This window comes from Eucalyptus grandis, chromosome 4 (genome assembly GCF_016545825.1).
Source record: "Eucalyptus grandis isolate ANBG69807.140 chromosome 4, ASM1654582v1, whole genome shotgun sequence".
NCBI classification, from domain to species: Eukaryota; Viridiplantae; Streptophyta; class Magnoliopsida; order Myrtales; family Myrtaceae; genus Eucalyptus; species Eucalyptus grandis.
This window is the reverse complement of record NC_052615.1, coordinates 34,928,795-34,951,041: the sequence shown is the minus strand read 5'-3', so window position 1 is coordinate 34,951,041 and position 22,247 is coordinate 34,928,795. Positions and strand designations below refer to the sequence as shown.

Here is a 22,247-nt window from a genome sequence, read left to right as displayed (position 1 = left end):
CGACGACGAAGCAGCTGCATCGTCGAGGAGGAGGGGATTTCACTCGGTGCGCGCATCCGATGATGATGATATGGGCTATCGGGAAACGGAGGGAGGGGTGATTTCACAGGGAAATCTGCTGACTTTTTCGAGGACGGTATAGCGTGGGGACGGGACCGACCGGGATGGCTGCATGAAAGATCCGACATGTGACAATTCTGAATTCTCTCTCCCAATCGCAGGGCCCATCCCCGGGCCATCGGCCCCAGCCTGTTTCTGTAGATTGACATGAAAAGAAGAGGAACCTATTTCTGTCATTCGGGGTCAGATTTTCCTTTTCACCTTTTTTTTTTTCCTCCCCCTCCGTAGCGCTGCGTCAGTCATGCAGAGATTGAGAGAGTTGATGGGTGGCTAGCAGGGTACGGTTTGGCTGGCGACTTGTCTGGTGAATGGTGCCAGAGATATTTGGGAAAAGACACTGTAGACAGTGAAGAGAAGCTCGATGGGAATGAACTGGCCATATGCGTAAGAGTTTGGCGGATCTAACTTCCCCCACATTTTAACACGGTCGATATTGGAAGGGACAGGCGATCAAAGTATGGAGAAGAGGACGACTTGGGATCTACTCCACTCGTCAATGTCGTCATCGCTTCTTGATGATGCATCAAATGGCCAGAGATTGCTATGGTGGTCGTTAGAGGCTCCGTGCTGATTCTAAACACCGCCGCCCGTGTTTTGCGGCATTCATCGAGACTCAGATTCGTTGCTCACGTGGTGAGGATTAAATGGAGAAAACAAATGCGAGACAGTGCAGGTGGGTCGCTGGAAGAGCAAATATCTTGAACATGAACAAGCACAGTTCGTAAATTGCCTTCGCAATATTAATTGCCCAGTATAATCCACAACAACCAATCTATCTTTCAATTTCACATCATTCACGTTGATGGACACATAAACTACCGCTTCATTCAACTGCGCTACACTCCCATGTTACGGCACCGACAAAAAGGCAAGGCTGGTACGGCGATGATCCCATTGGTATTCTCGAAAAAAGTAGACAATAGTAAGAATGGCTAAAGCGCAGCCACAGAGGAGATCAGATCTGTCAGCACGTGCATTTTCTACAAATTGAATACAAAAGCTTTTACTTGCACGTTCTTTAGAGTCTGTCCTACGTTTCTCCACCAAAAGAAGAAGAGGAAGCAGAAAAGAATACCTTGACAGTAGGTTAGAAGATCTCTCAGCTGCAAAATTGAAAGAATAAACAACAATTACAGGTTCGGGTAAAAGAATGAAGGGGTTGTCAGCGGGATTCTGAAGATAGCTTCCACATCGTTTTGGTGGCAACTAGAATCTTCTCTGTTTCGGGAGATCCCGAATCTCCCTCATGTATTGCCGTAGTCCACCTTACGGCATGAGCTATATGATTTACCTTGTCAATAACTTCAGGCGAGTCTCGAATAAGAACTGTTCCCTCCGGACGCAATATCCTATCCATCTCCACCATCAAATCCACAAGGCTACATCTACAGTGAAGACAAAAGTCTCCATTAGAAAGAACAGCAAATAACTGCTTCTGGGAACACTATACGCCAACTAATAACAAGATTGAGGTTTATATGTCTTACTCGTGTAAGTAGTGATTCAGAATCTCCTACAACTTTGTCTGGGTTTATACTAACCAAAATAATAAGATAACATGTAGACCACACAGTAATGGAATGTTTCTGTAGATAGTGACAGCTGACCGGTTCTTTGAAACATTTAAAAGTCATGCTTTCCCTTTAATCAATTATTACCTCTCAAAGGCTTACGACATTTGAATCAATGGCACACGAGAAGCAATAAGATAGGGATAAACATGAGCAATGAGACAAATAAATACAAAACTTTCTCATGGCATTCTTTGTCCTTCACCACTGTCTCGCATAGTCATTAATTGATGGAATGAAGTCACAGGAAACATGCCAGCAAACGGAAAATCATGAAACAAGACAGCTTAGTAGGATTGAAACTATCGACCAGTTGTCAAATTACCTTCTCCTTTTTGAGCCTTGATGTTCTATAAGCATTGCAATGCCATCAACGTGGAGGAAATCGTAAGTACGAGGATATGTTGAGAAAGGCTCACACCTACAGCCATTGGTTGTAGGGAAAGTCAATAAAAAGGTGATTATGGTAAAGTTACTGTAAACCTCACACCTAAACAAAATACAGTCCATAAAACGATAAAGAAAAACATATGAGAAGAACAAACAAGACCTCAATAATTGACAGAGATAATAGAATGCCATGTGCTGGCCAAAGAGAAAAAGAGAGAAAATGCCATGCACAACTTGGTCCCTTCTTTTTGCAGTCATTCCTCATGTTCATTATCAATCATGTCAGAACTGGTTTTCATACTCTATTATATAAAGTTGAAGTCGTCACTTGCCAAAAATAAAGCTGATGTAAATTTAGTATAACCAAAAAGACAAGCTATTATTACTAACCAGTCATGGTAGACTCCAATTAGCCCTCTATCATAAATTGCACTTAGAGTTGAGGGCTTGTCTGCAGGAAGTACATTCATAACCCATACTGGATCAGACGAGAGTGCTGCAGCAAAACCTCCAAAAAATGCATTCATATCCATGACATTGCGTACAGATGGAGTTCCCAGTTCCAAGTTTAAGGATTTCTTATAATAATCAACCCTTCTTGTCCACCTCCTAGTGTCGTCCTCAAAAATATCAGTCCCATCTTCCAATAACCCAGCTCTGACGGGAATCCTGTTAAGCCTGTCTGGCCATTTTGGAATTGATCCAACTGCATAGTCCCCCTTGACAGAGCTCGTCCTGCTTACACAATTTTTTAACTTGATGTACCTGCACAAAATCACCGTCAAATTTCCAGAGATGATGAGATTTTTATGCCTGCCTGATGGATTATCCTGGGCATCAGTGGGATCCAGAGACAATGAGTACAGCCAACCGTATTAAACACTAGCTTTATACGTGTGCTATGAAGTAGCTTATATTCATACAATAGTTACTTTTTAGCCTCTCTCAAATTCAAGAACTCATTAAAACCAACTTGTAAGAATTTATGCTTTGAATAAGCTAAAACATGATTCGACTTGTGGAATGCTTGTTACAATGGGAAGAAGAAGAAACGACTTAATTTTCTGTTAACGAAACAAGTACAAGGCAGAACAAATTAGAATAAGTTATCATTGGAGAATATTGCTCTCTTCAAGGAAAAGCTTTTAAAAAGACTATTGTTATCTATGAACCTCATTAATGAGAGAGACTCAAGTTCATATCAATATATACAGATTTATATACTAGATAGCCTTATCATACGTTTGCACGGTTAGGAAAATTACCATGCAGCAGTTGAGTCATCAGATTCATCACAAGGCTTAATCCCAAGTTCATTTTGATTAGGAAGACAAGAATCCCCAGTAGGCTTTCTCCAAATAGCTGTGTTTCGATCCACAGCTATGACCTCATAACACAAAGATCTTGCTACAGCTTGGAGATCTGCCCACTCCTTTTCCTGCTTAGCCCACTGTACGGGAGGGCCAGAGATAACCAAATAACCTCCTGGGCGGAGCAATCGGTCTACCTCAATGAAGTAGCTAGCATCTGCCGAATAGGACATAGCTTCAGTGAGAAAGGAACCAGAAGCACCATGATTGGCTCAGATTGGTAATTCAAATGTCATAGAACTTACTGTAGGCTGTAAATGGGATCAAACATCGAGAGCAGTGAACGAGGTCAAAAGAAAAGGAGGAAAATGGGAGCCTCCGAGTGCCAAGCATTGCAACAAATGCCGGAATCCCTCTTTCTAGGGCAAACTGTATCTGTGCTTTGTGTGAATCTCTTGGCGCAAATGACATGGTAAGAATACCTTCTGCTAACAAAGACCCCCCAAAGCTTGCCACCTAATATGAATATGCTGACACCTTATATTCCGATAGCTACCGTAAGAGGCAAAAGGTAAAACAGATTATGATTCTTACCCCACATCCCATGTCAAGGGCAGTCCGTAACACTCCCCCAGTTAATGGAACATACTTTTTAAGCTTTTCAAGATAGTGTCCTGCTCCATCTGGAAACATTGTACCCCCACCGGGGAAAATGAAATGAGGTCCCTCTATCTTCATCCATCCCTGGTGACCTTTTCTGTCTGCAATTTTGTTATATGGCATGTTGCTGTGCCAAATCTACAAATAAGACGACAGCACGAAATAGCCATAGCTACACATGTCCCACAAACACAAAGCGCGTGGTAAAGTAGATCGAGAACCAACTCATTCAACAGCCCATCTAAGATGGACGGTATGATCATATGAGATATGCATGGCATGTTTCAGGATGCTAGATTGTGAAGAATGATGTCATTCAGAATCAAAACTGAGGATAATCGATGAGCAGGCAATTTCACATTAAGACTAAATCAATTCTGATCACAGATATGCACAAGCCTATAATACCATTTTAAGTTCGACAACCTAATAAAGCACGGGCACTTGTAGGGTCAAAACCAACGCAGTAGACATGAGGTATGAAACCTTTGAATTACTTCTCATTCATCTCGAACACTTCAGTTAATATCTCACATATCTCTAGTCCACCGGCCGGTACTTACATAAAGTAGGGGGACTTATGCAAGCGTTCTACCTAATAACACCAATCTTCAAACGCAACCGGCCTAAGCAACTCAAACGAAAAAGGGAACTGTTCACCATACCCCTCGACTATTTTGTTTTTGCATAACCCTCTCTAGATGAGCTTAACAAAAACTGAAGCTTGAGCTTCACGGGGTAACTTAAGCCACTGTAAGCTGGATCCTCTCATTATATCTAACAGTACACATCCACAATTAGTAGCAGCATCAAGCCACTCAAACAGAAACAAAACCAAAACAGTTAATTCACGAGAACATCTCATCTTGTCATTGCCCCCCACGCCACCGATCAATGGGCCAATCGTCGACAAATAATTTCAAGGTTCCCGATTCACCAGCTTAAGCTTCGAAACGAGCAATCCATCGAAAAAGATACCTTATTCAAGCTCTCGGGCCAGCGGACGGGGACCCTGTAGCCGTCAGGCGGGGGGACGAGGCAGAGCGGCGTCTCCTCGGGCGGGGGGCAATGCCGCTCGCGGTAGTAGTTCATCTCCCGGCTGAGCTGGCTGCTCCGCCGCGGGTCCTCGCACGGCATGTGGTCCACGTAGCCGGCGGGGCACGGCTCGACGCGGCGCGCGCCGGACTCCACCGCGGCGGCGAGGCGGGAGTGGTCCCGGGCGGCGGCGGAGGAGGAGGCGAGGGGCGGGGGCGGCGGGAGAGGAGGGGGCGAGGCGGCGCGGGGTGAAGAGGAGGAGGAAGAAGAGGAGGAGGAAGGTGGCGAGCAGGAGGTCCCGGAGCCGCATTGCGGCGGGACGCTCGTGGGGATGGAGGAGGAGGCGGCGGCGGCGGAGATTTCGGGGTCCGGGAAACGAGAGGTTCGTGGAGAATGGAGATGCAGATTTGCGGTGGAACGAAGGAGAGTCGGTCGGGAGGATCTGGACTGGATTTCGTTTTCAGAAAGCGAAGCTAAGCTCGTGCCTACGTCTCGAATCTCGATACGAGCGACCTACACACATAATCATTTTCAATATATATAATATATATATATACACACACACATTGTGTTTATTTGATAAAAAAACTTCATGACAAATGGTTAATTTTTCTATTTGTTAATTTGTGGCCAAATATATATTTTGATACCGGCCACCCAGGACTTGGTTATTTTCCAAGCCTGGCGCAGTATTTCATGTAATGCGTCAGGATGTTTTTTGCGGCAGATCATCATGGGGATCCTGGGTTAGGCCCCTTTCCTTTCGGGAGTGGCCGGGAGTAACCAGTGGCCTACCTTTTGTTTTACTGGGAAAAGGAACCGAATGGAACAAGCAGGTTCTCCCTGCTTCCCTATTTAAACCCAAGAGCAGTTTAAGGACCTGCTCGGGTCCTATATAATATATATACACACACACACACACATTGTGTTTATTTGATATAAAAAAACTTCATGACAAATGGTTAATTTTTCTATTTGTTAATTTGTGGCCAAATATATATTTTGATAATTAGATCTCATTCAATTTCGTGAATTTATCTCCAACTAAATAAATCTAAATTTTAAATCTTTTTTTCTTTTTTTCTTTTCTTTCCTTTTCCTCCTCCCTTCATGTTGGTTACAGGGTCTCAAACAACTGCCGCCGATGAGCTTGAGCTAGCTAGGATTGGGTAAGCGCAAGCTCGGCAGCCTCAGTTGAGCCTCGAGCTCACCAGCCCCTATCATGGTCGGTCCCTAGGTTGTCGATTGCTTGTGGTTAGCGAAGGAAGGAGGAGAAAGTGAAAAAAAGAAGAAGGAAAAAAAAAATTGATTTTTTGATTTTTATGTTTTTAAAGATCAAACATTTTGTTAACTAAGAAATTGAATCCACGCGGCAAGGACCAAAGCGTGGTCTCTGTTAGCCCAAAGCAAAGGGCTAGGATCATAACTTGAGCGTCAAGGACTCGAGCACAGTCTTTATGGACTCAAGTTCAAGTGTCGAATAATTGGGTACTAGTGCTAGGGGTTTACAACCGACCTTGATGTGCTTAGGCATGGGTGCTAGGGGCTCATTGCTTGGTCCTAGGTCCATCGAGGATAGACCCAGACCCAAATCCAATCGTCAAGAGACCTAGTCCTTGATACTAGGACATAAAAATTAATGATGGGGTTTTTGTTGGGGTATCTAAACGTAGAGTTTCGAGTTTAAGTGGTGATAGATGTAAATTTTAAAAAATGTTTTCTTGTTTTTTCAAAGCGAATATTATTTTCCTTAATTTAAGTTTTGGTAAATAAACATTTTCCGTTGACTCATTTTATTGAGCGAATAAAATGCTAGAAAATGAATACATTTTTTTCAAGGAAAATGATTTTCACCAAACAAACTATGCTTATTTATTTATTGTATTCATTATTTAAAATTTTCGACGGAGCTTGCATCATTTTTGACGCAAACTTGATTTGCACGGGACGGGTTTCATTGACTTCTTGTAGAGATTGACTATGTGCATGTTAGAAATTTCCGCTATACAAGTTCAAAAAGATTAAGGTGAATGTTATCATAAACTCCAAACTAATGAATTTGTGCCATATTTATCTCCGTATCAGTACACTCATATTACATTTACCCCCAATTTACGTCATAAGAAATCTCAAACTAGTATATTAGTGCTACTATCCAAGCTATATTTACCACACCATACGCTGAGGTAAATATAGAAGTTTTAGATTGTAAATCTGGAATTTTTTAGGGTAAATGTGATGTGAACGCTGCACAAATACACAAATTTGAGGTAAATATGGCACTGATGTACCTATTTACCATTTTTTCATAACATTAAAATTATTTTTGGTGAATGCGATATAGGTATATTGCTGGGGGCCTTTTGTGGTATCGGCCTTATAAATTAATAAAATCATATATCGAGTCATGGATATTATTAATACATCAAATTCTCTAATTTCATATCGAAGTCAATTAAAGCTCTCGTGGAATATATCTCTCACATCACACAATGTCATGGTGTTCAATACAAAAATTACACGTGTCTTTTCAGATGATTAACAAAAAGTTAAACCTAGACTGAAGATCGGAGTCGTTGAGAGAGAACAAGATGAATGGAGTGGTCAAGAGTATGAAAAGAATCGAGAAGTCGAGAGTGAAATTGCAATCGCACTCATTCTGTTTGGAGCTCATAATGGTCGACGACGAATCATCTTAATGCTATTTTCACCATTATTTTGCCTGGAAAGTAAGCTAATCTTTTTATAGTAATGTTATTTGTTGCTCAGGCGAGCATTGCGGGCACGATCACGTTGTTTGTCACCAATGAGATTGGAAATAGCCTCGCCCTTTTGTGGAATTACGAAAATAATACTCCTTTTTTGGAGAAATCATATTATCCACAGGAGCGAAGGAGATCCCGAAGCCCGGGCCAAATCAAAATGCACGAGCCCGAGTAGGGCCGGCTTCGATTTCGGGCCCGTTTTTCATTTCCTCTCATGGGCCGGTCCGAGCTCCAGGAGACGAAGGGTATATAGCATAACACGAAATGGGCCGGGCTGGGCCCGGCCGGCCCGATTAGAGGTGATTCTCGGAAGAATTAAGGAAATTGTTTTATAAATCTCCGACCGAAAGGAGCTGTGGATAGAGGCAAGCTGGCTGGCACGACTTTTGTCTGGCCATTTTCGTCAATGGCGATTCGTGCGGCTCCGTGATTGTGGGGATTTCTCACGAAACTCGATTGGGAGGCGAAGAAATTGCATTCAATGTCGGAATGGGACGAAGATCATGAGTTTTTTTTTTTCTTTCTTTTCCATAATCCAAAAAGGGCAATTTCAATCTTATTTATATGTTCTTGAGAGGAAATTATACAGAAATTCGAATAATGCACTTATGAATTTTAAATTTGCTGTAACCATTAATGTACCATTAATTTTTTTCGATTAATATACGTGATAAACATGACTTTCGAAAGATATATTTCGTTACCATTCATTTTTATGAAAGTCTCGAAATGGAGAAAATTAAATCAACTGAAATATCAATGACAAATAGAATGAAAATCGATAGTAATAGTAAAAAAAAAGTTGTTAAACATTAAAATGCCTAGATGTCTTGATAGCTAAAGTTTAAAATTACAAAGATCAAACATTATTCTTAAACCACCCTAATGTGACGGGTGATTGGATCGTTTATGGTAGACTCGTTGCCTACATCAAGGAACACAAGTGCATAAACTTTTGGCACTTGTGAGAAGAGTGTGAGAAGTAAGACATCCCATATGCAGTGTGTTGTCTTGTGAAGCGAAGGAACTCGAACTTGAATTTCCAAATCTGACTCGTTTGAAATTAACAAGTTCAACAGTAGTATAATCGGTCAAGAGGAAAAAGCGTCAAAATTATGTATCGACGCGATCAATGTTGCCATGACCTAAGGCAACGTTACGACATTAATTACAATTAACCGGGGCTATGCAATATATGCACGCGGGGTTAAATTAGACACGGAGAATCTTCTAAATTATCTTTGTCATAATGTAATTTACCGCATTTTTGTTAAAAAGATAACTGCGATTTGCGGCGGATTACAATTGGCGGAACGGTCCACGAGGCACGAAACGAGAGGGAAAGAAGAGAGAGAGAGAGAGAGAGAGAGAGAGCATCCGAGGCAGAAAGAAAGAGAGAGAAAGAGGCGGCGCTGTCCTGTCCTACTCTCGGTTCTACTCTCCGTCCGGACCGGGGCCGTTTCCGTCGCCGCAGCCGCCACCGTCTTCCGCACTCGCCGCCGCGCTCCGCCGCAAGGACCACCCGGGAGCCGCCGCCATGTCCAGGCCGTCCCGAGAGTCCGTCAATAGGTTCATGGCCATCACCGGCGCGCCCGAGCCCGTCGCCGTCCGCCGGTTGGAGGTACATTCCCCCCATTCCCCCTTCGAACCCATCTCCGGCCTTTCCCCGATCGGTTGCCTCCGGGTTAGCTCAGTCAGTCGCACGAGACGTAGCCGGATCGTCGTTGCTTCGTCGCGATTTCGTAGCATTCGAGTTGACGGCTTGACTAGAGAGAGAGAGAGAGAGAGATTATTTGCGACTCTGCTTTCCTCTTGGGCTATGATAGCGGAGAGGGATGACGAATGGAGTGGCAAATGTGAGAACTTGAGATGTGGCGCTCCGACCCATCTTGCGTTTCGCCTGCCGGCTTGAAAATGCGATGCGATGCGCTATCTATTCACGTCGTTTTCGTGGAGAATCCGGGAGATATCTGTTGTCTGCGTCTACCCTTTTGCAGGAATACGGCGGGAATCTTGACGCGGCCGTCAATGCGCATTATACCGAAGGGATGCACCAAACGTCCGTCCCTGAATTTGCCCTCCGCTTAACTCTCGACATTTCTCGAGTTTCATGCGCTTCATGCTGGAGTTCCGTTTTGATCCTTTTGCTTTCCTTTTTTGCTTCTTTGCCTGCCCAGATTTCCTCCCGCAGCTTATGCATACCCTCGTGAAATGTATAGCCAGAATCACGCCGGGCGAACAGGGCTCGTGCCGCTCTTGGATACCCTTATGAGTTTCAAGCCTTCTTCCCTTTTTGACCCGAACTACAGGAGGAATTTCTTAAACCAGATTGGCGCTTCTGCATTTACTAGTCCCCAGCCGCTTGCTCCTTCTCCAAGCTACGCAGCTGGGTCGGCTGAAACATTCCGCGGCGGTTATGGGGCGCCTTATCATCCAGGATCGATCGACACCGGTGGCGTAATTGGAACGCCAGTTTATTCTAGCACTCCGGCTGAAGTCAGGAGTCCGCATGCGTATGGGCATGATGCAGAAGAAGAGATGCTTCGAGCTGCTATTGAGGCATCGAGGCAGGAGGTATGTTTTGAGAGTCCATTGCAGGAGTGACCGTTCGAATTCGGGTCACTGCTTTTCTCGGGTTTTTGCATTTGTTTACCACGACATTCTCTGGATTGTGACACCCTCGATGCTTGTGATGCAGTTTCTTTCTGGCTCTGGGCTATCTCAAAGGCAACCTAGCCAAGAAGATAAGGAGCTTGATCGTGCAATTTCACTTTCATTGAAGGTTGTTTGGTCATGGCAAACTTTTTCTAAGATTTCCCCTATTATTGCACGGCCTTTTGGTTCATTTTACTCTGATAAAAATTCCAGGAAGCAGAGCAAGAGGAAGAGAAGCGTGTGCAACAAGTGAAAGATAGAGACCGAGAATCTGGATTCAATGCTCCGCATGAAAGTGCAGACAAAACTAAGGATAAAAGATCAAAAGTGAGCGTCTTTAATTCATACGCAAAATATTAGCTGCACAAATAATGTATTTTTTGTTAGCATCTTTATAAGATGGTAGGTTCTCCATGTGAGCAGGAGCATGTTGCAGTTATCTAAATTTCTACTGGAAAATATATATTGCTCACTAGTCATCCTGTGCACAACCTTCAATTGTATTTCCTTTGAGCAACTTCCGTTTAGTATATGCCCCTCTTTGGTTGACATAGCAGAGCGAGATACACAAATTAGATGAATGATCTTGGTATTTTCTCGGATACTATTTTCTTTTCTAGTGCTGTCGTCTATTTCTGTTGTTTTCCTTTTCCTTTGGGTGCCTACGTTCTATTTCCGATGGGGGGCTGTTTCTATTTTGTCCATTATTGAGGAGAGAAGGTATTCTCTAACATGCAATGCTTCATTGAAGTTGGGAAGCACATCGCAGCCACATGAGATTAGGCTGGAAGGGCTGAATTTGCAGGATGATAAATCCAACCAGCATTGTCATGATCATATTCAGCGTGGTCCAGATGCCAATCAGTCCGATCAGGTAAATTTATATTTGATGAATATAAATATGGTGGCAATTGGCATTCATACGGTTACTTTCAGAAGAAAATTGACGCCTCTAAACTCCGTTCCTTTCAATGATGTCCCGGGAGCTTACTCGTTGCTCCCAGCGAGCTTGAATAGGAGTAATGCTAGAAGGAAGCTGCATTATTTTGGTAAATTTCCCCAGGGATGGAAAAAGAACTTCATGTGTCTCATCATAGGTGCATAGTTTACACTCATAACATGCTTAATGCCTTAACATCATGGCATCTGGTGACTAAGCTCTTGGACAAGTCTCCATTCTAAAGGGGACGGTTTTAATTTCTTTTGGGCCGAACTGGGAGCACTCGGCTACAATGTAAATTAGACTAAGCGGCATGTCCTTTAGTCATGTAGGATTCTCCTGCGCTAGGGGTTGAACCTTATGAATGACTATTCATTTATTTTTCGATTCAAAAAAGTGGATACTTCCACCACGTTTCTTGTCGGGATGTACTATTCTGATGTTTCTCCTATCACTTACTGCAAGGGATTTCAGAAAAGGTTAATTCAAAGTGGAGGCCCTCTACCTCAAGAACCTGCACCAGATGCAAGAGAAGCAATAAATCTTGTCGTCCGCATGCCAGATGGGGCTCGTCACGGTCGCCGCTTCCTCATGACCGACAAGCTTCAGGTGAATCTTCTTATGTGTGGTCTGAGCAATTTTTAAACACTAGACCTCACGGTTATTTCTCTTCCTCTGCAGTCTCTTTTTGACTTCATAGATGCTGGTGGTTGGGCGAAGCCTATGACTTACAGACTGGCAAGTGCTACGATCTATTTGCTTCCTTATGCTTAACTCCTAAGCCTCTGTTTAGCTTCATGAGCAACGCAGTCACCTTGTGGTTGAAGTATGGCTAATGATTAAAACTACATCTCCATCGGCAAACGCTATGCTGTATATTTGCAATCATGAGCATAGATTATTTCAAGGTGGCATTACTTATCTGAATTTCTGATGGACCCATAAAATGAAGTTATTCAGGCTCCCATCTAAAAAAAGAAAAGCCCCAAAAAATGCAGAAGGCAGTCAAATCAAGCCACTATATCCACTTGATCAGGATTATTTGTAATTTTGCCATTTTTATCCATATTTTGCTGATTTTCCATAAAAATGGCTGCACATTTTGGCTTTTCTTCAATAACTGTCATTACATCTCAGTCCCCAATGGCAAAATATTCAAAATCTTCTATTTTTTGCTCATGTACTTGAATGATAATAGATTGAAATATACTAGTATCTGGGGAAGGAAATGTTCCTGTTCATTCATTTGCGGTTCCTCCGCCCAGCCGCAATGTGCATTTCTTAAGTCTTCTATTTAAGTACATCTCTCAAGTCCCAAGTTAAATAAGAATGAGCAGTCCAAATGGTATATTTGCCTCTACTGATTTGTGTCTTTTCCCCTGATGAGCAGATAAGGCCTTATCCTCGCGAGGAGTTCTCTGATGGTGACAGAATCTGCAGTTTTAGTGCACTGGGGCTAGCTGGTAAACAAGAAGCTTTGTTTCTAGAGTTTGTTTAGCATTGGCTTTGGCCATCTTGAAATTGCACATATCAGTAAGGAAATGTCAAGAAGTGCATTCATAGCATTTCGTCTGCTGCATCTGACTGGTTTGCTTCACCAAAGCTCAAAGGTAACAACTGATCCCAGATCAGAAAAGATGCAACAACATTTAAGATTGGCAATGCATGTATTTGCTACTGCACCCTATTGGTAAAGCTTTGTCTGTTGTATCAAATGTGTGTCTGTCGCGCTCTTAACTGATCGTGACTCAAATTAGTTACCTACTAGGTATCAGAAAGTATTTTAGACGGGGAAAAATCTGTTGCTTATTTGCAGCACTTGCATATACTTTCCCACTCTATAGGAATCTTATGCAAAACATTGGCCTGTTGATGGTATGTCTACACCAAAGGGAATATCACGGGGTAAATGACAGTCGTCTGATCTATTGTTTGTGAAAGATGATGAACTTGCGCTCTTTTCGTCTAATCTTGTGATGATGTGCCCAGCTCTAGTTTGGCTAGAATTTCTTTTTAAGTGATTCTTCAGCCAGGAGTACTAGTACCAACCCTATCTATCTTTTAATCGCTAGTTCAATCTCTTTGGCTTTGGTTCAAGAATTTCCATGCCATTCATACAGATACCTTTAGCGTGATACATCCAAAAAAGTCTTCTTTGAGCTATCATATTGTGATGTCATCTCTATGAAACCTCCTTTTCCTATCATGCTATTGCTTGGGCACTGGAAAATTGAATGCCGATTAAATTATTAACACAAGAATAATGGAAAAAAAAACAAAAAAAACCAAAAGAACGCAAGAACATGAAAAATGCAAAACAAGAGAGAACTCCCATGTCTATGACTAGGAAGCAGTATCGGTTCCTTCCGTTGGGGCTGGAGCTGTCCAGTACTGCTTGTACGCCAATAGGATCTTCTCTCTTTCGTGCGGTCCCTTTTCATGGTCTATGATTCTGCTCTCATATTGCATTGCATCTGTCATTCTCTTGATCTTTTCCAAAATATCTACGTCGTCGCGGAATATAATTCCACCCTCGGGCCTCAAAATCCTATCCATTTCTAACAAAATATCGTCCATGTCGCACCTGTGAAAACGATACACCAGATTAGTTCCAATTCAGAATCCAAGTCTGGTACCCGAAGACTAAATAGAGAAAGAGAAGCGAAAATACCTCTCGCTGTAGAGGGTGAATACGGAATCAGCGTGGATGAAGTCGTAAGTTCTCGGATAAGTGGACACGGCTTCGCACCTACAAGGAAGAGTGGTGGCCAAGATAATTAGTTAACGTCCACTGTCCTTTCGCGAAAGGTCGGTGGAGCAAGGAGTTTGGAAAGTCTGATCCTGATGAAACATACCAGCTCTGATAAGTTCCGATCAATCCGCGTTCATATATCACTCCAAGGGTGTTGGTTGTGGCCTCGACCGGGACCACGTTCATGACCCACACCGGATCATCCACCAATGCAGCTGCGAAACCTCCCAAGTTGGCATTCATATCGAGCAAGTTGCGGTATCTTCCTTTCTGGGCTAGTTGGTGATCCAGGGACTTGTAGTAGGAGACCCTGCTCCTCCACAAGTCGGTGTTTTCTTTGAACGTCTCTGCTGTTACTCCTACACTTCCGCTCGCAATCCTTGGAGGCACGGCAGTCAATCTTTGGGGCCATTTTGCTAACTCCCCTCCCGCAATATCCTTAATGTCGGATACTTCGGGAAGCGCGGTTAAGCAGGTATCCATTTGGGTGTACCTGTAGACAGTACAGAGTTACGGGTTGAGGGTACAAGAATGACGAGATTACTAGTAAGCGAGCAGGTTATTTCTAGGAGAAACAGCAGACATAAGCTAGAATCCCCACTGCTTAAGAAGGATCTAAATTGATTTGAAGTGCTTGTTTTGTGATTGAAAGCCAGCTGGAAAAGACATCCCGTATCAACTGCCTTTGCCATCCAATTGGTTTTGGTATCACTTTGTCACATACCAGAATCCGGAAACTGCTTTTGCCTCAGTTTGGTGATCCTAGAGAACCAAATCTAACCAAATCTAGAACCAGAGTTCTACATAACTTTTGCAATAGCTCGAATGTCGGCTCGTCTTAAATCATATCACTCGTCCTTGAAGTTGCTTAGGAATGAGGGAAGAAGACATCGCTTTTTAGTTTCACATCACAAGTTCACTGCCACTAAGTACTGTCGACGCTCCTAAGGCGAGCAAGTACCAATTTTAACCTTAATACGTAATGACAGAAAACTTAATGTAACGGATACGACCACTCATGAACAGGTCTGATCGAAACATAAGACGTACCAGGCCTTGTCGGGGTCTTGTGCGGGGCAGAAAGGCGGGAACTTGAACACCTTGCGGTTCTTTTTGCAATGGACATGGTTGGTGGGTTTCTGCCAGATTGCGATGTCGCCCTTCTGTTTCAACTTCTTCCAGCACAGGCTTCTCGCTATGCTCTCAATCGCATCTTGTTCTGCTTTAAGATCTTCCTCCTTTCTGTCCCACCCTTTCCAGTGTTTCTCCCAGTTTATTGGCGGCCCCGACAGAATCCAGTACCCACCGGGACGCAGAACCCGGTCAACCTCAATCAAGTATGCCCCATCTGCATTTTATGAATGTCTAATACCATGAATTACGAATACAACCTTAATATTTAGAAAAATACATAGTGAAGGGGTATGACTCACCATACTGACCCCAAGGAATGAGGCAGCGAGAACAATGAGCCATGTCGAACGCTCTCGAAGGGTACGGAAGCCTCTTGGAAGCGAGGACTCCGATCAGGGCGGGCACTCCCCGCTCGAGGGCGAACTGAACTTGAGCTTCGTGGGTGTCTCGCGGCGCAAACGACACTGTGAGGATGTCCCTCGACAGGAGGTAAGCTCCCCAGCTCGCCACCTGCAAAGCCATTGGGCCATGCTTCAAATTAAAATCCTCATTTGCCACCAAATTGGTCTATTTAGCCATACAATGCTGTCTTAGGCCCCATATAAAATTGAGAAAGTCAAAATATCTGATAAAGTCCAAATGTTGATTGGGGCAGAGTATGCCATGGAATTCTTGAACTAGCTGAAAGGTGTGAAACAATGGTAAGATCTGAGATCTGAAGTCTTTGTGGACTCAACTGCTGCTTCAACTTCTACTGTTCTTATGTGCAAACCGGGTAAAGCAAAAGAACTGATGCTATCTACCCAACACGCCCACTGACAGAGGATCATTTAGTGACTTAACCCTATTGATGCATTTGATTATACTCAAGATTAACTTATGTCCCGGACAATAGATATGAATAAATCCACTTGCAGATCTCATCTCTGCACTTGAAATGCAAAATCATGATTACTCTGGCTAAGGATCCCAAATGTAAATCTCCCAAGCATTAAAAAATTTGGGAATTGGTACTGAAATTGGAATCATCTGAAGCTTGGCACTCAAGATTTGGTGAAGTTTGGTCTGGGTGGTTGGTACTGGTAGAATAATGGAGCACTCTTCAACCAACTGAGAGACAAACCAAAGCTTCAAAGGTCAAGATCAAATAGTCCTACCATGTAATAATTACCCAAATTATCAATATTTTCCCACCTAGATTATTCAAATTTGACAGCGGAGGCCATATAAAGAACATCCAATTCGAAAATTCATAAATTAGTGAATTTAAACTGTGGATCCACCAATATACAACCTTCTTACCTTGTAAATTTACGGTCACTACGCCAAATTCGGACCGCTTACGTAGGAAAAGTCCGCACATGTACCCACGACATATCCTAATTTTTCGATCCATTAGGAAATTACTTATTTCCAGCCCCTTCCGTCTCAGGCCGGTTCAACCCGCCCCGGTCACGCTCTGACCGACCCTGGAGGAATCTACAATATCCTAACAAGTAGTTGCTGCAACTTCAGACACTATAATATTCCGATCTAGGGACCCAGGCGTGGAAATTAATGTACTCGAAAACCCATGGAATACTCCATAAGTCCTATGAACCGAGCGACTCCAAATTTTTGGATCGTGGAGATGCTTTCGATCATAGGGAGCTCGCCTAGTTGGTGGAATTCAGATGGGCAACTGAGTCGGAAATTCTCACCGCCCCAACCAACCCGTCAAACCCGAGAGTTTTTGCTGAAATATGTTACTTAAACCGACATACATAAACTCGAAACGTATAGCGACATGCAAATAATGATGGGACTGATTAAAACGTGTTGTAGCAACGTAAGAAGGCGAGCCTTGCACGTCTTAACGCACATGGTACCGTGCGACGACGTCCTATGTTTAGTCCATACTGTTTGACTTAATCTGGATGCTTGCCAACGACGCATCCTATCGATTAATCATCATTCGGAGACTGAATTAGACCGGATTAAAGTCGAAATCAGAGGCACTCGATACTTACCCCACAGCCGGTGTCGATGGCGGTCCTTATGGACCCACCCCGGAGGTCGATCATCTTCCCGATGTCGTCGATGTACGCGTCGGCGCCGTTCGAGAACATGGTCCCGCCGCCGGGGAAGATGAACCGGTCGCCCTCGAACCGGACCCAGTTCTGCTTCTTCTTCTCCACGGTCAGCTCCTTGTGCGGGACGTTCGCGAACCACGCCTTGTCGCGGCTCTCCGGCCACGGGAACGGCAACCTATACCCGTGCGGCGCGGGGATCCGGCACTTGAGCCTCTCTCCCTTCTCGGGGCAATGCCTCTCCCGGTAAACCAGCCTCTCCCTATCGAACCTCAGCGATCGCTGCACGTCCTCGCACGGCGTGTACTCGGAGAACTTCGGGTCGCAAGGAGGGAAGTGGAGATCCTGCGCCGTCGCCGCCTCCGTCGGGATGAGGTCCTCCGCCCTGTGGTGGGCCTCGAAGTCGAGGACGACGTTGGCCGACGAGGCAAAGGCGGAGGAGGCGGCGTTGCGCGGCGAGGACGAAGGGATGGCGTTGGCGATGGTGCAGGGGAATCGGGAGAAGCCGGAGGAGGAGATGGCGGAGGCGACGCCGCCGCCGGAGTGCTGCCAGTTGCCGAGGAGGTAGAAGATGGCGCAGAGGACGGAGGCGGTGGTGATGTAGTAGAGGTTGGCCTTCTTGGTCATGAAGGGGAAGATTTGAAACGGGTTGGGGCAATTCTTGTGGTTCGCCATCGGAAGACCACGGAGACGGTGACGGCGGCGGCGGTGGCGACGGCGGCGACTTTAGACGGAGAGAGAGAGAGAGAGAGAGAGAGAGAGAGAGATTCAGCTCATGGCGTGGCGTATGAAGTCTCTGCTTCTAGAGAGAGAAAATGAGAGTGCGGGACTACGTGCGAACATGCCTATGAGGAAGAAAAGACATGGGGCAGAAATTGGAGAAAACTTAAGGGCGATGGATAGACTTTTCTCGATATCATTATTGTAATATAAGGTAGCGACGACCGTGTATTAAACTAATGTATGATGACGACGATGACGATTTGATGTGGACGTTTATCTTGCATAATTTTGTTAGATTTTGATACACACACACACACACACACACACACACACACATATATATACACGTGATAAACTTAAATAGGAAAGGGAAAGAAAAAAAAAAGGAAATGACGAAAAAGGGACTAATTTAAGAAAAGAGGATCTCCATTTAAATGCTGATTATGATAAATCAATCCCATCGATTAATTCTGATTTCCATAAATAAGAAGTTCATTTAGCATCAGATTTCAATGCTAGGCTTCTTAATGAATAGTTCAAAAAGTTTATACTGTTACACGAGCGCGTGATTTAATATTCAGATATCTTGACAAATACAGCCTCCGCTACTTGGCTCTGATTTTCCAATGAGGAATTTCTGGCTTTTCTCGTGGGAAAAAAATGAGAGTACATAGGCTAATCTGCGAAATTAACTCTAATGAATTTTATATGGTAAAAATTCCTTGGACTGATCGAAAGGCGACCTTCGGCAATGATCCACCCGGAGTTGTCGTGCAGGAAAGTTGCCAAAAAATTGTTGACCAACCACGATGCCATGTCTTCGGTTTCGGTAATAACCACGAGCCGGCGCCATCGAAACCGGCGGCCCTGCTCCGCACGTTGGCATGTCCTAAAACGAAATAAATCGTACTAATTCCCAACTTCACTACGCTAAAATAATTAATCCTAATAAAGAAACTGTTTTTATTCTCTTTGTGGGTCCCGCCGGACGTTATGGGGGAGAAAAATTGAAATTAAGATTAGGAATTTGGGCAAGGAGTGGTTGCTTGCACTTTGCTTGAAATTGGGTGTAATTTTGACTTTAAGCATCTAATTCCTCTTCTCGAGCACCACTCCGTGGATCTCCTGCTTCTTGTTGGTGCGGTGTGGATGGATGGAAACCCCTTTTTCCGACATCGAAATATTCTAATTTATCTATGTCGAAATATCTTAGCCAATTTACAAGGCAGATCAAGAATGGAGGATTGTGCGGACGAGATGAACTGGGGTTGGAATTTGGCTCTAACACCGCGTCAGAATGTCCTCTATCCAGAAGCTTAAACTTATAAATTGAGGAAGAGTGTTTGTATACATTGCAAACATGCATGGACGTTAGCCATTGAAAAAGATGAAGGTGACGAGAGAATCTAAGTTTTGGAAGTGGACAAAAGCGTTCATCCCAAAAAAATATATATTATATATTTTTTTCTAATGGGGATCTAAATTATAGGATTAACCAGTATAAATTATGCGTTAGATTCGTTACGTGATCATACGTAAAGGGAGAGGATGGTTTTCTTTTTTGTGCCCTTCCTCTTTCCATTGACTAATCGACTAGAACGAGAGGCGACACTTGGAGCAGGGATAGCTGTGCGGACAACGAAGCAAATTGGATATGACTCCCCCGGTCAGGTTTCTGCACTAAAATTTGGGCAAAAAGGAGATGCAGATGCTTGAGATTGACTGCTTCTCTATCTCCTTTATTTAACAAACGAGGGGGTTATTCAAATTTTCAGACCCCGCAGAGAATGCGGAGTATACGAGTCATCGCTCCTTTTGTTGGGCCATTGTCCATTTTGATTCCACGCATAAAAGCCACTCTAATACACCATTATACCTGTCATATTAGGTTATAAGGCTATTTCTTGACTCGTATTTGATAAGCTAAGTTGTTATATGAATTCTTTATATTCAGGAAATGGGTCATAAATGAGTTTAGAAGATTAAATTCAAAAATAACATGGGCACTAAATGAGATAAAAGCTACTGTTATAACTTTCTTTCACCCTCTCTTGCCTCACTGGATCTATATTAAAGTATTTTAGCAATATGAGTAGGGTTAGATTAAGTATTAATCATTAGATTTATATTGCATAGAAGTTTAACTGATTTTAGTCGAAATATCTTTGATTAGACTTATCCATTGAATGGGTCTACGTACCGCTCGATAGCTACACAAAAAACGACAGATGCAATTATTGAAATATACATTGGATAGCTTACTTAGTAATAATTGATATTTGGACTGAGCTAGAGGAGGTGGGACTACGATGGGAATAAAGATAACTGAAGATGCCTTCCTTAGTTGATGGTTTTTTAACATCTGACGGACGACGACTTGATGAAAAGGTTAGATCTAGGAGCGGTTGAAGGTGGGGCCCTCGGATCCCATCTTGATGAGGACAATTATGCATTAGGCAATCAACATTTGTGATATCTTGATTGTCCAAATTGAGCTGACCTTGACTTTAATCCACCGATGCGGAAACACGCTTCTCTATTTCCCAGAAAGATTCTCTTGTAAAGAGGTTTTCTTGTGCATGTATAAAGGAAGATGCTCTAGAGCAATGAGAAGTTTGTAGTTGAGAGAAATGTTAAAAAAGTCTTAAACTTTTTGTATTTATGTTAATTTAGTTATAAACATTTTTTTGTGTCAATTTAGTCATAATCTTTTTTATTTGATGCCAATTCAGTTCTTTCCAGTTAATTTTGATTGGATTTTATTGATCGAGAGCCAGCCGACTAAATTGATATAATCGGCGCAGACACGAGATAATTTTTAATAATATTTTAATACTTTTGAATTTTTTTATTTTTCTTTATTTTTTTTCTTTTTTCATTCTCCTCCTCTTTCCTCTAGCTAGCAAGGCTTTGCTGCAAGGGCAAGCGTGAGGCCACCCTCCCGGCTTGGGCCACGAGGTGGGTGAGGCTCAACCTTGCTAGATCCAACAAGGGCAAGGCTCACTAGCCTAACGCGAGGCTACCTGGTGAGGCTCGCCTTTGTGGCAAAGCATCACTAGTGGCTGGCGAGGTTGACCTCAACCTCAACCTTGCTGGCCATTGCCTCTAGCTAGTTGCCGAACCTCGACGACCGGTTGGAGAGAGGAGGCGGAGAAGGAAAAAAAGAAAAATAAAATAAAAAAATTTTAAAAAATTAAAATATTATTAAAAGTTATCAACGTCAACGCCGATTGTGCCATATCAACCGGTCAATTCTTAATCAGCAAAATTCAATCAAAATTAGCTGAAAATGACTGAATTTGCACTAAGTAAAAAGATTTAAGACTAGATTGGTACCAAAAAAAATATTTATGACTAAATTGACACAAACGTAAAAAGTTTATGATTTTTTTAACACTTTTCCCATTTGCACTGATAGAAAAATGTCTTCTTAGTCAAAATTAAAAACTAAGTCTTTTAGGGTTTTTATCCAAGCAAGTGTCTACGGATCGGGGAACTCACCAAAGTTTCGACCATATGAAAAATAAGAGTCCTCTATCTGAAAAACTTTCTAAGACGGCATGGAGTTGAAGCTCGAGGGAGAGTGGCGAGCTGTTTGTGGAACAGGGTGTCGTGTCTATTCATTGTGTATTGCTAGCGTATATGGTTTCAAATGGGTCGACTTAGGCTGCGTTCGTTTCACGGAAAATTGGCCATCTCCGAAAAATATTTTCCCAGAAGTCATTTTCCAGGAAAATGGCTATATTTTTTGGTGTTCGGCTGAAACTTAAATTTTTAGTGGAAAATATTTTCCACCGTTCATTAACTAATTTTTTTCTTTTTCTTTTTCTTTTTTCTTTATATTTTTTCCTTTTCTTTTCCTTCTCCTTCCTCCTTCCTCCTTCCTCCTTTCTCCTTCCTCCTTCCTCCGCCGCCGCACGCCTGACGATGGCAAGCCGACCAAGATCCGATCGCCAGATCCGGCGAGGCCAGAGCTCCGCCCCAAGCCGGCGAGGCTCCGCCTCGCCCGATCTGGCGAGGCCCGAGCTCGCCGAGCTCGGGTGAGCTGGGCTTCCACAGATCGGGCTAGGCGGAGCCTCGCCGGCCCGGGCGGAGCTCGGGCGGCTCGCGACCGCAGCCGGTC

At 43.4% G+C, this 22,247-nt stretch overlaps 3 protein-coding genes across 4 annotated transcripts; 1 reads left to right on the top strand and 2 right to left on the bottom strand.

Moving 5' to 3' along the window:
* Positions 1-983: 983 nt before the first annotated feature.
* LOC104442066 (probable pectin methyltransferase QUA3) lies at positions 984-5,539 on the bottom strand. Its single transcript, XM_010055361.3, is given in 8 exon segments — positions 984-1,505; positions 2,017-2,112; positions 2,472-2,846; positions 3,347-3,608; positions 3,697-3,907; positions 3,986-4,189; positions 5,030-5,300; positions 5,302-5,539. Coding segments are annotated over 8 exon segments (1,737 nt in total). The 5' UTR covers positions 5,397-5,539; the 3' UTR covers positions 984-1,282.
* Positions 5,540-9,150: 3,611 nt separating this feature from the next.
* On the top strand, positions 9,151-13,386 carry LOC104442065 (plant UBX domain-containing protein 9). 2 transcript variants are annotated; one of them, XM_010055359.3, is made up of 9 exons: positions 9,151-9,472; positions 9,849-9,910; positions 10,029-10,425; positions 10,550-10,633; positions 10,720-10,833; positions 11,258-11,380; positions 11,912-12,055; positions 12,128-12,184; positions 12,837-13,386. In XM_010055359.3, exons 1-9 carry the CDS (start codon positions 9,389-9,391, stop codon positions 12,942-12,944), a joined length of 1,173 nt encoding a protein of 390 aa, XP_010053661.2. In that variant the 5' UTR covers positions 9,151-9,388; the 3' UTR covers positions 12,945-13,386. The 2 variants fall into 2 exon arrangements, with proteins under 2 accessions (XP_010053661.2, XP_010053662.2); XM_010055360.3 differs by having other exon boundaries at positions 9,152-9,472; positions 11,921-12,055.
* A 199-nt stretch (positions 13,387-13,585) lies between these two features.
* Positions 13,586-18,299, bottom strand: LOC104442064 (probable methyltransferase PMT15). The gene is made up of 6 exons (XM_010055358.3): positions 17,342-18,299; positions 15,632-15,842; positions 15,249-15,546; positions 14,302-14,691; positions 14,118-14,195; positions 13,586-14,030 (listed from the first exon to the last, which is right to left on the bottom strand). Exons 1-6 carry the CDS (start codon positions 18,074-18,076, stop codon positions 13,790-13,792), a joined length of 1,953 nt encoding a protein of 650 aa, XP_010053660.2. The 5' UTR covers positions 18,077-18,299; the 3' UTR covers positions 13,586-13,789.
* Positions 18,300-22,247: the final 3,948 nt, after the last annotated feature.

Bases quoted from the DNA above. Each gene is read 5' to 3' on its own strand.
- LOC104442064 (XM_010055358.3), bottom strand. From the start codon at position 18,076: ATGGCGAACCACAAGAATTGCCCCAACCCGTTTCAAATCTTCCCCTTC. The intron at 15,547-15,631 runs GTGAGTCATACC...CATAAAATGCAG, and splicing joins CATTCCTTGGGGTCAGTATG to ATGGGGCATACTTGATTGAG. The intron at 14,196-14,301 runs GTATGTTTCATC...TCTTCCTTGTAG, and splicing joins ATCGGAACTTATCAGAGCTG to GTGCGAAGCCGTGTCCACTT.
- LOC104442065 (XM_010055359.3), top strand. From the start codon at position 9,389: ATGTCCAGGCCGTCCCGAGAGTCCGTCAATAGGTTCATGGCCATCACC. The intron at 9,911-10,028 runs GTCCGTCCCTGA...TTGCCTGCCCAG, and splicing joins ACCGAAGGGATGCACCAAAC to ATTTCCTCCCGCAGCTTATG. The intron at 12,185-12,836 runs GCAAGTGCTACG...CCTGATGAGCAG, and splicing joins AGCCTATGACTTACAGACTG to ATAAGGCCTTATCCTCGCGA.